The sequence below is a fragment of the Pyrgilauda ruficollis genome, unplaced genomic scaffold (assembly GCF_017590135.1).
Source record: "Pyrgilauda ruficollis isolate IOZ18807 unplaced genomic scaffold, ASM1759013v1 scaffold208, whole genome shotgun sequence".
Taxonomy (NCBI): domain Eukaryota; kingdom Metazoa; phylum Chordata; class Aves; order Passeriformes; family Passeridae; genus Pyrgilauda; species Pyrgilauda ruficollis.
This window is the reverse complement of record NW_024520096.1, coordinates 73,958-89,942: the sequence shown is the minus strand read 5'-3', so window position 1 is coordinate 89,942 and position 15,985 is coordinate 73,958. Positions and strand designations below refer to the sequence as shown.

General features: G+C 54.4%; 1 protein-coding gene across 7 annotated transcripts; it reads right to left on the bottom strand.

Annotated features, from left to right (window-relative positions):
* Nucleotides 1–153: 153 nt before the first annotated feature.
* On the bottom strand, nucleotides 154–15,939 carry SETDB1 (SET domain bifurcated histone lysine methyltransferase 1). Of its 7 annotated transcripts, none has more exons than XM_041467379.1 (22): nucleotides 15,829–15,939; nucleotides 15,173–15,419; nucleotides 14,773–14,939; nucleotides 14,051–14,088; nucleotides 13,833–13,932; nucleotides 13,369–13,539; nucleotides 12,894–13,095; nucleotides 11,919–11,992; nucleotides 11,445–11,635; nucleotides 10,893–11,067; nucleotides 10,282–10,402; nucleotides 8,019–8,177; nucleotides 6,593–7,195; nucleotides 6,073–6,189; nucleotides 5,648–5,817; nucleotides 4,149–4,771; nucleotides 3,662–3,690; nucleotides 3,444–3,576; nucleotides 2,782–2,932; nucleotides 2,180–2,397; nucleotides 1,213–1,301; nucleotides 154–808 (listed from the first exon to the last, which is right to left on the bottom strand). In XM_041467379.1, exons 2-22 carry the CDS (start codon nucleotides 15,382–15,384, stop codon nucleotides 691–693), a joined length of 3,861 nt encoding a protein of 1,286 aa, XP_041323313.1. In that variant the 5' UTR covers nucleotides 15,385–15,419; nucleotides 15,829–15,939; the 3' UTR covers nucleotides 154–690. The 7 variants fall into 7 exon arrangements, with proteins under 7 accessions (XP_041323313.1, XP_041323315.1, XP_041323318.1 ...); XM_041467381.1 differs by having other exon boundaries at nucleotides 2,180–2,394; XM_041467384.1 differs by having other exon boundaries at nucleotides 6,593–7,183.
* Between the last annotated feature and the right edge of the window lie 46 nt (nucleotides 15,940–15,985).

Sequence of the window (15,985 nt, the reverse complement as noted above, 5' to 3'; positions counted from 1 at the left end):
AAAGGTGAAAATGTGGGAGCTCCTTACTGCTTTGCCTGGGCCCATCCACGCCTGGCATTTTTCCTGCAAACTCCACGGAAACAAAGATGATGGCAGCAGTTCAACTCTGCTTTTTCAGGGCTCTTTGCTGTGTCTCGAGATCAGGGTAGGTTGTTTTTAATAGAAAAACACACTTTTATTGCTTTTTAGCAACTGAAAGATTCTTTACAGCTCACAGATGAAGACAGATAATTACTTTTTGTCTTTTTTTTTTTTGCCTGAATTCTATAAATCCTGATCGGTCCAGTCTTCCAGGGACTCTTTCCACCACCCTCCCTCCCACTTCCAAGGCCTTAGTCCCTACTGGGAAACACTTCCCAGGAACAGTGGGGAAGTGCTTGCTGCTGGAAAAAGGAGGTTTATGCCTTCAATTTGGTGGAAAGATGGAAGAGAGCAGGAAAAGCTCATTCCTTGAGAGAGCCTGCTGTCTTGTGGGATAACTGGAGCCTCTGGAATGTGGGAGAAGCCCAGGCAGGCTGGGAATCACCCCCCAGCACAGCCCAAGCCCCTTCCTGCTCTGTGTCCATCTGTGATTTTCCAGCTGAACGGGAGAACTGAGAACTTCTGCAGAAGAAACTTCACCCTCACTGAGGGAAAGTGAGCACCAGGCCTCTGGAGAGGTGGGAGCTGCTGGGAGGGAGCAGGGGGGGCTCAGAGCAGCCGGCCCCGGCAGTCGATGGCCCCGCAGCAGCACAGCAGCTCCTTGCCCTCCACGCTGCCAACCTCGTAGTTGTAATCCCAGGTCAGCTCTGTGCCAGCTCTGATCCGCCTGGGAGGGACAAAAACCACACAGGATGGGTGAGGAGAAACTGGATGAGAGAAGGAAGGCACGCTTCCATGTGAAAGGGATAAAGCTGCCTGAGGAATCGTTCCTGTGAGGGTTCACTGGGGGAGCAGAGGCACACGGCAGGGGTTCACCACGACTCAAAGATTGGGGAGTAAAACAAGAGGGGAAATTGGCTGCTCCATGCCTCACTCAGGTCCAAAACTGGTGGAAATCACACCAGAATCTCCAGCACAAGAGAGAGGATCTCACCTACCACCGAGGTTTTCTCTGCACAGGAATGATGGGAAACAGGGAATGGGGTTTCCAGGAGCAGGGAACACCCAGCCCTGGCCATGCTCCCACCAAAACCCAGGAATTCCAGCTCCTCCCAGCACTCCAGGACTCACTTGCTGGCAAAGAAGGCGACCCAGGGGAAGCGAAGGTCGTGGGTGTCCACGAAGACGTTCTGCACGAAGAGGTTTGGGGTGCAGCTGTGCTGTAATGGCAACAGAGAAGAGCCTGAGCTGCTGCCTGGGCAGGGAGGCCGAGCTGCCAGCACTGAACAGAGCCTTTATAAACAAGCAGCATTCCTGGTTTGCCTGCCACATCCAGTGGAATCCTGCTGGAACAGGCTGCACGCCCGGGCTGAGTCATAAGATCCACAAAGGTAACGGGCTCTGGAAGGACTGACAGGGCCGTTCCTGCTCCCACCAGGCTGGAGCAGCTGTTTTTTCACTCAGGAAGGTGCATCATCCTCCCAAACCTGCTCTTTCCCTGCTTCTCCCTCTGCTCCAGGATGAGGCTGAGGCAGCCAGGGAGAAAGGGATGAAATTCCCTGAGGAATTATTCCTGTGAGGATTCACCGGAGGAGCAGAGAGACACACGGCAGGGATTCACCACGACTCAAAGATTTGGGAGTAAAACAAGAAGGCAAACTGGCTGCTCCATGCCTCACTCTGCCCCTTGGAAGGTCTAAAACTGGTGGAAATCACAGCAGGACTGGAGAGGAAGAGCCCCATTGAGCAGTTTGCAGTTCGTTTGAGGGGACTCCCTAGGGGCCCCCTAAACTGCACTGGTAGCAGCAGGCAGGCAAGGAGACCCCACTAATTAGAGGGGTGCTAATTAAATGAGGGTTTATTGGGGGTTCCAACCTCGTGAGCAGCATGGTTTCTGAGGAAGAAGGGGGAGGGAGAGAGAGAGCCTGGAGAGAAAAGGGGCCAAGAGAACGCTCAGCTTAACAGGGAGATTCAAACCGGGAATAAAACTTGGCCCAACGCGATTACAACCACGCCACCCTTCACGGGAGCATCACTTACACCAAACCCTGCATTCCCCAGGGGTGATCACACCACTGAACTCAAACGTAGCACTCACGTTGAGGTAGCGGCCCAGGTTGCCCTCGAGCTTGGCGTCGATGATGTAGCAGTTCTCCTCGCCGTCGTAGAACTGCCGCGTGCTGCGGCGCACGGGCCCCGCGCTCTCGCCCTTGTCGGCCGCCGCCAGCGGCGTGGATTTGATGGCGATGCCGTGCGTGGATTTCAGGGCGAAGCCTCGGGTGGATTTCACGGCCACCTGTCTCTTCACGGGACCTGCTGCGAGATGGGATCGTCCAGCAGGGCTGTGAACCACCCGCTGCTCCACTCAGGGGTGACAAACCCCTCCGAGCCCAAACACCGCTCCGGGATGGCTCCGAGATCAACCCAGCCCTGCTCCGGGATGGATCTTGGAATCAATCCAGCCCTTCTCCGGGATGGATCCTAGATCAACCCAGCCCAGCCTGCAGACCCACCACAAGCCTCACTGTTGCTTTTTCTTAAAACACCCAAAAATATCTGCTTTTGAGGAGCAGGTTTTGGAGTTTTGTCTTGCCAAACGCATGGGGAAGGTTCCAAGCTCAGCTGTGGGACACAGCTAGAGCTCTTCCTGGTGCTTTCCAACCAAAACTTCTCACCCTCAGCCCTGGTCTCCCCCCTCACCTGACCCAGATGATGGATTTTTCTTGTCCTCCTCTTCCTCAGATCCTGAGGAAATGGTCTGGATGTCGTCGCTGTCGTTGGCTGTGCCCGGGGCCTGCCCTGCCCTGTGCTCCTCGTCGCTGTCGGTGCTGCTCGACACCATCAGCACATTCTGGGGACAGGAACAGCTCCTGGAGTGCATCCCAGCCTCCCTTTTCCCAGGAATATGGTGCTCTCCTCCAGCCCACCCCCTCTGTTCCTACCCTTTGGAAAGAGATCCCCCCCTCTCTGGGCACCACATCCCACAGGTCAGTGTTTGGAACACCGGTGGGATTTTGGGGGGCTGCTGAGTTCTGCTTGAGATCCTGCAGCATTAGGTGTTCAAAAGGAAGGGAGAAGTCCCCAAAAAAACAAGGATAGTTCACCAGGATGCCTTCCTGCAGATGGCTCTGGCAAACAGTGAGTCCCAGGTGTGCAAACCAAGGTGCCAAACCCCACCCAAATCCCACACTCTCCTCTTTATTTGATTGTTCAGATCCACAAAAGACCCCCAAAACCCAAAGGAAATCGACTGCCCTCCAGGAAATCACAGCTCAACTGGGAACCAAAGGCAGAAAACAACCCAAAAGAAGGCTGAAGAAGGGGTTTGGGGGTGGCCCCTCCAGCCTGGGGGTCTCACTCACCTCTGAGGTGGGCGGTGGGGCCAGGGATCGCCGGCGGCTCTGCAGCAGCACCGTCCCGCTCAGCGGCCTGCGGATCCCCTCCAGCCTGGGAGGGCAGGGGTTGTAGCCATACCTCCTTCCCAGGCTGCTCAGCCTGCAGGGACAAGAGCAGCTCACACCCGGATCTCCAGGGAAACTGTCCACAGGCCAGGTGGAAAAAATGATTTAAGGAATCTTACCCAGGAATTTTGGTTGATTCTTCAGGTTCCTGCAGAGGGGAGAAGGACAGATGATTGGAATCTCTCCCTTCTTGAGCACTCTCCTGCCTTTCTATGGAATTGTTCCCCAAAATGCCAGCCCAGGAGGGAGATGCTGCCTGTCCCCACACTCAGTGTGACACCCAGCATGGAGATGCCCCCCCTGGAGGACTCCAAGTGCCCTCCCTGGAGCAGGCAGTGGACAGGGACCACCTCCATGTCCCTGCTGTCCCCAGCTGTGTCCCTCAGGTCCCCAGGCAGGAGGATGTTCAGCTCTGCTCTCATCAAGTGACTTTTGCAGCCTCTTGTGCCACAAACTCCCTCCCTGGGAGGGGAAAAGCCAGAGAAGCCAGGGGAGCTGAGCACAGGGACATCCAAGAGCCCCACAGTCCCCCTGGATGTGCTGCATGGGTAGAAAAGCCCCTGGAGCAGGAGCACCTCCCTGCCTTTAACTCTCCCATTCCCTCACCTCCTTCTTGGCCACCTTCGCCTCTCCATTCAGATCTCCTGGCGTGGAAGCACAGCCCTTCTCCCTTTCCACAGAGATCTCCATCTTCACAGCCTTGCCTTCTCCCCCTTCTCCCACCCTGAACGACGAGGCGCTGTCACTGTCCTGGAAGCTCTCAGCCACGTTGTTAGAGCTCAACCACGAGGCCACTTTGTTCTTGGAGATCTCCTCAGACACGGGCAGCTTGCAGGGGGGAGCCGTGGCGGGCTCCTCGTGGCCGAGGGGCCGCGTGAGCCCCAAGTCCTTGGAGGCCGCCTCCGAGGGGCCGTGGTCGCGCTGGCCGCGCGTCTGCCGGCGCGTGGCGTAGCTGCGCGGCACCGAGCTGGCGCCGAAGTTCTCGTCCTTGCAGAAGTTGTCGTCGGAGCTGTCCTCATTGGATTCCTCCAGCTCCTCCGTGCCCGTGTTGTCCTCCTCGTCGTCGTCGTCCTTGAGGTCCACGCCGCTGTTGTCCGAGGAGCACTTGGCGTCGCTCTCGTAGCCCTCCTTGAAGTTCTCCACGCTCTCGATGTGGTCCAGGTTGGCAAAGTACTCGTCACCCATCTCCAGCCCCTCTTTGTCAGCGAAGTCATCCGTCAGGATTTTCCCTGGGGGGTAGAAAATGAAGGGTGAGTTTTCTCTTTTGTCCTCTCCAAAGCCCACTGAGGAGAAAACAGGGATGACACCACTTACATTCTGGGAAATGACAACACAACCCCGTTTGTTGATGTAACAAAACCCTGAAGCTTGTGGTTGAGCTAAAATCAAGATTTTCAGCCCAGAAATCACTACAGAGCAGCTCAAGCAGAGCCTTGGAAGGGCTGGAAGAGCAGAGAGGCAGCAGCTCTGGCTGTGGGTGGCTCTGCTCCAGAGCCAACACAACTTCTGCATCTCGTGGGCTGTGCCGGGCCCGGCCGGTTTGCTGAGCACAAGAAGCAGGGCTGGGGCTGGGTCACCTCAAGGACAGCCCAGGGGACATCTTGTGACACTGGCACTGCCACCACAAGGGTTCTGCAGTGTTGGGCAAGTTCATCAGCTCAGCTTTCACCCTCCAATCCCCAAAACGGGCGTGGCAGGAGCTTCACACCCCCTTCTGCTGCACTTTGGAATCAGGGAATCATTGAGGTTGGAAGAGCTTCTGAGTCCCACTGTTCCCCCCAGCACTGAGCCATGTCCCCAAGGGCCACATCCACGTGCTTTTGAGCAGTTTCAGGGACAGTGACTCTACCACCTCCCTGGGCAACCTGACCACTGTTCCCAGGAAGAAATTTTCCTGAATGTGCAACTTAAACCTCCCCAGGGCGTTGGAGAGGGCCAAAAGATCCCACCTGAGCCTCCTCTTCTCCACGATGAACCCACCCAGCTTCCTCAGGAGCTCTCCAGACCCTTCTCCCTGTGCTCCAACCCCTTCCCCAGCTCCATTCCCATCTCTGGCTACCCCTCTTTCCACAGCAGAGTTTTCCACGTGCCAGGTGAGCTCCCACCTGCGTAGATGCAGACAAAGGAGCCCTTGGCGATGTCGTCGAGGCAGCGAATGCCCCAACCTTTGTTCTGGGTCTTGAAGAGCTGCAGCCGCACCTGGAGGCCGTGCTGGACCAGGCGGTTGGTGCACATGTTCACGTTGCACTTGCACCTCTTGTTGCACTCATAAACACTGGAAGAAAGGAGAAGGAGAATTTCCAGGATGAAGAAACATCCCAAAGTCCGTGGCTGTTGGCAGTGCTGGGGTTATGCACAGAAATCCCAGAGGACCAGGCTTGGAGGAATCCATGTTCTGGATGATCCTCAAGGTCCCTTCCAACCCAAACCATTCCACAGCTGGAAGAACCAAGACCAGAGGCACTGGGATAGCCAGGATCAACTCCCTCTCAGTGGATCTGGGGCTGGTGCTTGTGAGGGATCTGCTCACCCTGTTGGAAGACACTCCTCCAGCCGCTTGTGCTGGTAGCCTGAGTTGGGGTTGATTTGTCCTCCAGGGGTGCAGCCACTGGCCTGGATGGTCAGCTGGTGACAGGCACACCTGGATCTGCAGGGAGACACAGGAAAAGCCACGAGATCAATCTGGAGACAGGAAAATAAATCACATCTTTACGCACAGATGGGCACAAAGGGTTTGACTTGGAATCAAAGCAAGAGAAGTGGTTTGATTCCATTCCATTCCAAGAGAAGCTGTGGGTTTCTCATCCCTGGAAGTGTCCAAGGCCAAGCTGGACGGGACTTGGAAAAACCTGGGATAGCAGAAGGTGTCCCTGCCCATGTCAGGAGTTGGAACTGGATGATTTTTAATGTCCCTCCCAACCCAAACCACAAAACCTGCAACGAACTAACCCGCATGGGTTCAAATCCCAGACCAAACCCACCTTGGGGGCATTCCCTGGGCACCTCACACAGCCCCAGTGTTGTCCCCTCACCCAGCAGCAGTCACCTACTTGTCCCTGCAGCCATCCTTGCAGTCACATCCCACGAGGAACTCCCAGCTGGTGTTGATGTACACCCCTTTCCCGGGGATCCTCTCCTTGCTGTAAGCCACCTGCGGCGGCGGCGTGTTGTCGATCTCGTTGACGCACGACAGGGGCACGTCCTCCTTGCCCTTGGTGATGTCCGCAATGTAGTAGTAGGGCTTGTAAGGCTGGAACTTGCGATCCACCAGCACGTAGGGATCCAGGCAGAACATCTCCAGGAACAAGAAGTCGCAGTCCGTCTCGAAGAGGTAGCGCTCGATCTCGTGCATGGAGCGCAGGCAGAGCCCGCAGGGCGTTTTGTAGAGCACGTGGAAGCCCATCTTGCGGTTGACGCGGCGCCGCGCCGTCATGCGGCGGAAGTCGTAGAGCAGCGGGATGAGCAGCGGGTTGCGGCTGCGGTACTGGTCGCTGCGCACCGGCCGCACCCGCGCCAGGCAGTCGTAGTTGCACACGTGGGGGAAGTAGAAGGTTTTCTCCAGAGGGGCGCGGTAGGAAGGCTCGTTGGGAACGCGATCCATCATCCCGTGGAAGGGTTGGGAGGGGACACTGCTGGGGACGCTGCTGGGGACGCTGCGGGGAGAGATGGGGTTAAGGGATGGGTAGGTGGGGAGAGAATGGGCACGAGGCCAGGTGGGCAACAGGACCTGGCTTAGAACACCCACTGTGTGACCAGCAGGATCTGGGGGGGTCAGACATTGGGAGAGGAGAGATGGGGTTAAGGGATGGGTAGGTGGAGAGAGGCTGGACACAAGGCCAGGTGAGCAACAGGACATGGCTTACACCAGCCACTGACCAGCAGGACATGAGGGGTCAGACACTGGGAGGAGAGAGATGGGGTTAAGAGATGTGTAGGTGGGGAGAGAATGGGCACGAGCCCAGGTGGGCAACAGGACCTGGCATAGAACAGCCACTGTGTGACTAGCAGCACATGACGGGTCAGGCATTGGGAGGGGAGAGATGGGGTTGAGATGTGTAGGTGGAGAGAGAATGGACACGAGGCCAGATGGGCAACAGGACATGGGTTAGAACAGCTACTGACCAGCAGGACACGAGGGGTCAGGCATTGGAAGGTGGTGAAGTCACCAACCCTGTAAGTGCTCAAAGCACAAGTGGATGTGGCACTTGGGGACTGTGCTCTTGATTGTTCAGATCCACAAAAGACCCCCAAAACCCAAAGGAAATCGACTGCCCTCCAGGAAATCACAGCTGCTTGGCAGTGCTGGGGGGGACTCCATGAACCCAGAGGCTTTTCCAGCCTCAGTGACTCCACCTCTCCACGACGTGAGCTGCTGAATCCCCAGCAGAAACCCACCAGCACACACAGGCCCCACATGTGTCCCACCATCCCAGATGGGAGGACTCGTGGATGTGTTCCACCTAGAGCTCTGCTCACCGGTGCTGCGGGGCTGGGAGGGCCCTCCCAGCTGCTGGGGTGTCCCCGAGGACAGGGGAGGATGGGGACGAGTGCCCGGAGCCCACGGAGCCAGGACGGAAGGAAGTGCTTTTCTTGGCCACCTGCTTTCTGCCCTGGGCCAGCTGGGTGTCGGAGCACCTGCAGGAGGGAAGAAGAAGTTGATTTGGAACATGGGAAAACAAAATAACACTGGGAATCAAAGTAACACTGCCCCGTGGAATTCAGAAACCCAGGAGAGTAACAGCAGTGGCTTTTTAACTAGTAAGTGTGAAAATCAGCCCATTTCTGCTACAGCAATCCCAGAACCACTCAGAATTTCAGAATTCAGCTGCAGCTCCAAGAGACTTATGATTTTGAAATAACAAGGATACCCAAGGCCTTAATCCCAGGAAGCTGGACAAACCAGGCCATGAAGAAACCCCTGGGTTAGCAGAAAACAGTTTCTAGAAGCTCAGCCAGGCTTGAGTAGGAGGAACAAATCCAGAGGATTCTCTTGCAAGGACTAAAGAACAAGATAAGATTGTGCAAGGAAATGTAATAACATCCCTGATGAAAGAGCTAGTAAGGGCTGTAAAAAAACCAGGTTTCAGGGGTTTTCAATCAACTGCAGGTTTCCAAACCATTCCAGGAGGTTTTCAACCCATTTACATCAATAAAACAGAAAACTACACCAAACCAGCTGCTGAAGAGGAAAAACTGAAGTTATTGGGGAGAAAGGGAGGAGACAAAGAGAGCAGGAAGGGATGAGGGTTTCTGCCAACAGCTGCCTGAAAGCAAGGTGTTCAAACACATCTCAAAAAGAGCAAGAGGAAAAATGGGCTTAAACCAGCCAGAAGTGGTGACAACACCGAGAAGAACTTGAAAGAGGGGGAGAAACCCAGGCTTTCCTCAGAGGAAACAAAACACCAGAGTGAGGAGACTGTTCTTAGTTTTAATAATCTGAAATCCAAGTGTTTGAACCCCACAGAATCCCTGGGACCAGCATGGACACGGCCAGGCCTGGCTGCCTCCTTCCCTCACAGTTGGGATTTAAGGGCAGGGAAGCAGCTACACAAAAACCACATCCTAAAGCCAAGCCCAAAAGGGAAAAAACTTCCTTGTAAAGCACTGCAAGGCCTGAATGGGAAAGGATTCAGTGATGACACATGAGGCTGCAGGTCCAGCTTGGTTGTCTTCGTGTTGTGACACTGCCCATGGTCCCGGGGTGTCCCAGTCCCAGCCCAGCTCTTCCCTGCACATGGGGGACCTGCAGGGGTGGGGGCCCAGCTGTGCACTCCAGGACCTCCCTCAGCATCCAGAATCTCTCTGGCATTATGGAAAAGGTGATGTTCTTGTGGCTTCCACTCCCAAATCCTGGTCAGACCAGCACAGAGGGAGCGTTTCTGGGGGTAAATTAGGTTATATTGCACTGCTGCTTGGAGAGGAGCCCCCAAGACCCTCAGCTGGGGCAGGTGGGGTTTGAGCTGCTGCTACACCTGGAAAGCCTGTGGGGAGTAAAGATTGACCTCCTGCACAGGCTGCTGACACCTGGGACATGTCCTGCCTCCCTCGTGCCCCACCAGCAGGGCACAGTCAGAGCAGAAGACGTGCTGGCACGGGGCCAGCCGGCCGAAAATCCGGACGGGAAATCCACAGCGCTGGCAAAAATGAACTGGGAGAGCCTCTCCCTCCCCTAACAAGTCCCCGAGCACATTCCCAGGTTCCCTGGTGTCCTCCAACACACTCCCTTCATCACCAAGCCGAGTTCCTCCTTCCTCCAGGCCTCCTTCAGCCTGCAGCTCCGGGAATGTCCCCCTTGGGCCCCTGGCAGCGGCTTGGCCGTGGATTGCTCCGTGCCCACCGGGACCGACCGCTGATCCCGAATTCCCAGCGAGGTCAGCGAGCAGGTCAGTCCAAGTGGAGGGACACAAGGCAGCCGGGGGCCAGCGCCTGGATCGTGACACGAGGGAGCAATTCAGGTTTTGGGAAGAGAAAGAGCAAAGGTCTCATTTGGAAAGGCAAGTGCGAAGCTTTAGCCCTGAGGAGGAATATTTGGCTCGGGGAGTTGTTGGCTCTCAGCTCCCGCCCCCAGTTATTCATCCAGCAGCTTTAGGTAAAAGTTTTCCCCCAAAATCATGGCTAAAGCCATGGAGGACACCTGCACCTGAGGATTCCTCTGCACAGAAAAGGTGGTGCCTGAGAGAGCTGAGTGCTGGAGAGAAGCAAAGAGGTGGAAGATGCTGGAGGTGGCTCTGGTACTTACTCCATCTCTGCAGGCTGAGGAGATGCAGGACGTGCAGCTGGCTCTGGAGCCTTGTACTGGGGACCAGCTCCTGCTAAATCCTGGGTGTACTGCACCACAGGGCCCTTGCTCCTCACAGCACCTGGTGGGGAAGGTGAGAAGACAGAGAGTCAGCAGGAAAAATCCCTAATGTTGTCCCAAGTTGGCTATACAGGCCCCAAAACACTGACTTGTTCCTGGAAGGAAGCAAAACAGAGGGATTTAGGATTAATGGTGGGACATCACTGAGCTCGGAGCACAGCAACTCCCCAAAAATTCTGGTCACTTCACCCAAGTGCAGTTTGGTTTTGTGGCACTATTCCAGGAGAAAAATCCCACTGACAATCTAAATCTCCTATGCCAGAGGACAAAAACCCTGGAAATCTAAATCTCTAAATTTCCAGGACAAAAACCCTGGAAATCTAAATCTCCTAAGAGTCACTGGAAATCTGAAATCTCCTGTCAGAACAAATTAAAAAAACCAAAACCTAGAAACCTGAAATCTCCATGAACTCTGCTAAAAAACCCACCAAACCCAAACCACCCTCCAGTTAAATCCCAGGATCTAAATAAAACCAAAAGATGCCACCAACCAACGTTGGGACGAGTCCTGGTTTGCCCACTCTGCTTCTTCTCCTGGGTGGAAGCTGAAGTTTTCATGCTGAACATGGGCTCGAGGCGTGTGGAACCTCGGTAAATCCACTCACAACGTCTGTCCTCTTGTGGGAATGAGAAGGAAACACCTGCAGTTCCCATGGGAAGAGCTTCCTGGAGTGAGACACAGAGAGAGCACAAGGAGACAACAATGAGCATTGACAAACAGTGGTCAAAAAGACAATAAATTGTCAAATGCAATTATTTATGTTGAAATCTCTAATCAGGTATTAGGGAAAATTTCTTCCTGGAAAGGGTGTTCATGCCCTGGCAGGCTGATCAGGCAGTGGTGGAGTTACTGTCCCTGGAATTGTCCAAAATTGTCCAAAACCCCTGTGGATGTGGCACTTGGACACATGGTTCAGGGCCTCAGACTCCAAGATCTCAGAGGTTCTTCCAACCTCAATTATTTCCACGATTAGCAAGGAAAACAGAACTGATCAAATCCCCATCCTCAAATTCAATCCTAATGGGAAAAGGGAAATTCCTACCAGGAAAAGGATTTTCACCAGACTTCCATCCACTTCTTCCACTCTGGATTTCCACCAGGTCCCTTCCCACTCGGTTTTGATCAGCTGCCCATTCTTCAGCAGCACCATGGGTCGGTTGGGGTAGGCAGTGATGTATTCCTCAATGAAATCCCGGCAGGAAACATCCTCAATGTCTTCCCAGGCTTTTTTCACTGTTTGGAAAGGGACACATGGAAGAAAAGAAATAGGATAAAACAGAAAGAGCATTTAATTTATTTTTTTTTTTTTAGGATATCCCAGGTGCATTTTTACTAAGGTCAATCAAGGGGTGATCCCGAGGGCTGGAATGTTGGTGGTGGGGCATCCTGAACCCACCCTGGCAATAAACCAGGATTTCAGATGTCTTCAGGCTCAGCACCACAAGGGACACACCCGTTTTTGGACCCAGGCTCTTCCCAAAAGCTCAGCAGGCCAGGAGGGGCAGGGATCACTCACGTGGCCTGCAGACTGGGTACAGCTCCCACTCCTTCACGTACGACGCGTAGCCATCGTCGAAGAAGATCAGGAACCTGGAAAACAAATGGGAATCAGGAATGGGAGCTGAAGAGAGCGCTTCTAACACCACAGAATTCAAGTGGAGAACCTCTCCTGCTCCTCCTGGAGACAGCCCAGTCCTGGGTGAGGATAGAATGAAGAGCTACAAATGCTCCCTGTGCTCCCCATGGCTGCACAATTCCCAGCCAGGCGCTTTTCCTCTGCTCCAAATCCCCTCTGTGCCCCAGGAAAGGGAGATAAAGGAAGAGAAAATGTTTAATTGCTGCTGGTTTCTGCAGGGAAGATGGATGAGGCACACACTTAGTGCCTCTGAGTAAGGACCCCAAGCCCTGGAGCTGTACAAAAGCTTCAGGATGAAGGATCAGCATCACAACCAGGGGAGAAGTTGCACTTTGAGTATCAAATTCAACTAATTTTCAGTTATTAAACACTAATCAGATAAAATCCAGCGCAATTTACATCAGATCCAGGGAGATAAAATCCTTTATCAACCACTTCAGGAAAACCACAAACTTTTATTTTAATAGATCAGAGCAGCCTTGCCCTTTTTCATTCCCAAAAAAGCTGCTCCAAACCTGCTCCTTCTCCTCCTGAAGAGCTTTGCCACCACCACTGCCACTCTTCCCTCCCAGGGCTCCTACTTCCTCCCACTGTTTCATGCCTCAAGAAGCCCAGACTCAACATTTGGGTGATAATTTAAATAAATTAACAAATCTAATTCCTGACTCAAGGCCATGAGCAAGAGTGGAAGCTCCACCCTGAGATAAGAAAGATGAAGAAAGTCAGAACGGCATTCCTGGTGAAGTCTCAATTCAGCACCTGGAAGTTATTCAAACAAACTCTTTCATTTTTTGACCTAAAACAAAAATAAAAAAACAGAGATGGGGGTGCATGACCATGGGGAATAAGGAATACCTGTCTTTATTCTTGACATTGGGGGTCTCAGCCACGATGCCAGCATAGAGCCACATCTGATTGCCATCCTTGTACCTGGCCACCACCCTCCTGCCCACGTGGTGCCTCTCAGCAGACGGGTGGTAATCGTAGGCAATGTGGTTGCCCGAGAGCAAACTCTTTCCTTTGTTATCAAATTTCACTTTGTATTTCTTGCCAGCACCTGGAAAGACGTTTTAAAGCAAACAGGAGATAAATAAAAGGGAAAATAAACAAAAGGCAAGTGATTTCACAGCAGAATTCCAACGCTCTGGGTCACTCTGAGATCGTTTATTCAGAATTAATTCAGAATTCATTTCAAAGCCCTTCAGGATTTAATTTGGAGGGTGAAGCAGTGGAGGTGTGTTGCTCCTACAATCCTTTCCAGGTGACATCAGATGCTCTGACACCTTTTCAGCCAGGTTTCCCACCCAAAATCCCAGGAAAGCCCACATACCAACTGGCTGGATGGCAATCAACGTCCCCTTGTGCCACGTCTTGGTTCTTTTTTTCCCCAAAATCCTCATGCCCACTTTGAGGTCCCCATCAGTGTTGAGATCATTGCTAGGGGCTGCAGGGACAGTGACAGGCTGGGCAGTGCCAGGAGGTTCCTGAGGGGGCTGTGCATCTACCAAGGAACAACAGCAGAAAATCAGTTCTAAATCACCCAAAGCACAGCTGGAAGCACAGTTCTGGAAGAAGAATTCCTGTTTTTCTTCCTCTCAGGCAGCTCAAGTGCCTCTTTCTTACTGAATGGAAATAACTTGGGAAAAAAAAGCAGGAATTCAGAACCAATACACCCTGAATTAGAGTAGCAGTTTGGGATCAATAAATATGAATGGAGATTTCCAGCAGGGAAAGCAGATCATTGTTTTTCCATTTTGGGAAGCAAGGGCACACAGCCCCTGGAAGCTCCCACACCTTTCTGTGCTTCCTGCAAGTTGGTTTTCTTGTTTACAGCATCCATGAATTTTGCAACATCCCGGGCAGATTTCCTCATGGCAGCCATTGCTTCCCTCAGCTGGAGGAAAGAGAAAGGAAACACAGAAAAACTTTTGGTTTTTTGCACCTAATACGACGTTGTGTCTCAGGAAAACCCCACATGAAGAAACATCTCTAGGCAGGGCCTCCCCACTCACCAGACTCTGATCCCTGGAGATTCTGGGACTGCTGCTGCCTGAGGGTGAAGAGAAAACTGGTTTAAAACCTTTAGTGGAAAAAAATCCATCCTGATTAAAGCACAGAGAGCAGAGGGAACAGGGAAAAGTGCCCATCCCAAATCCCTGCCAGGAAACCCAACCAGACAAGGCTTTTCCTCAGCCACCTCTCCTCATGTGGGATCATGGGGACAACAGTGAGGCAGGTGGGAAAAGAGTGAAATCCCAGCTGGGGACTCCAGGAATCCTGGGATTCCAGGAATTCTGGGACACAGACAGCACCTGGCAGATGCTCCCCATGAGGTAAGGGCATTCCCTTGTCCCCAACCCTCCCATGGCCCTGCTGGGGACACTGAACTGTGCTTTTGGGTCACAAACTGAACTGAACTGCGTTTTTGGGACACAAACTGAACTGAACTGCATTCCTGGGACACAAACAAGGTCTGGCAGATGCTCCCCACAAGCACTCCCTTGTCCCCAGCCCTCCCCTGGCCCTGCTGGGGACACTGAATTGTTTTTGGGACACAAACAAGGTCTGGCAGATGCTCCCCTTGAGCTAAGAGCATTCCCTTGTCCCCAACCCTCCCCTGGTCCTGCTGGGGACACTGAACTGCATTTTTGGGACACAAACAGGGTCTGGCAGATGCTCCCCACGAGCACTCCCTTGTCCCCAGCCCTCCCCTGGCCCTGCTGGGACACTGAACTGCGTTTCCAGCCCGAGTCCACGCTCATGACATCGTCGTCCTCCTCGTCCGGGATCTCGATCACTTCCGTGGCCGCCGGTGCCTCGTCCTCCGAGCTGCTCTCCCGGTACTGCAGGCCCATCATGGAGTACAGCTCCTTGGCCAGTGTCTCGCACTTGTCCATGGCCCTGGGGGAGGGAAACCAGCTGTGCCCCTTGAATTCCACAGGGAGCTACCCCTGACTGCTGAGGGAGGGCTCAGCCAGCTGAGGGAAGCGTCCACAGGAAGGGTTTAAAGCCTTGGGAGGAAAGTTGTCAGTGTGCCTCATTAAGCAGCCACGCCGTGGGTCTGTCCTGAAGGGAAGGGAGCAGCCCCCCACATCCCCCTGCTGGGAATTCCAGCTCATTCCAGGCCCACACACCTCACAGCATCATCAATGAGCTGGTCAACGTGGGCCACCTCCTCCTCCTTGTGCCTCATGCACTGCTCCAGCTCCTCCAGCTGCTGCTTCCGCTGCCTCACCCACTCGGAATTCTCCACTTCTTTGTCGATGATCTCCCGGAGCTCCTCCATGGAGATTCCCAGCTCCTCCATCACCTCCTCCTGCAGCTCCTTGATGTCCTGGGAATCCATCTCTGCCGCACCTGAGGCCAGGGGAGGAAGGTGAGCTGAGGAAGGAGAGGTCGGAGAGGGAGATCATGGGAGCTCCTTCACCCTTTCCCACCTTCCTCTGCCCCAATGTCCCCTCAGAGACCCCCCCCGGTCCCCTCACAGCCCCTCCGGTCCCCTCACAGCCCCTCCGGTCCCCTCACAGCCCTCCCCGATCCCCTCACAGCACCCCCGGTCCCCTCACAGCACCCCCGGTCCCCTCACAGCCCTCCCCGATCCCCTCACAGCACCCCCGGTCCCCTCACAGCACCCCCGGTCCCCTCACAGCCCTCCCCGATCCCCTCCCCCTCATTACCCCACACCGGGTCCCCCTCATCCCCTCCCAGCCCTGTCCGTCCACCCCGCTCTCTCACAGACCCTCACAGGCCTCCCCGTTCCCCTCAGCCCCGGCCGCTCCTCCTCACTCACCGCCGCCGGTCCCGGGGAACCGGAGCAGAACCGGAGCAGAGCCCGGCGCGCCCGCCGCGTGACGTCACTTCCTGCGCGTGCCGCCCGCGCCTGGCGCCTCCTGGCGGTCCGGAGTGGTGTGGGGGGCGGGGGGGGGGGGGGGGGAAAAAAACCCCCA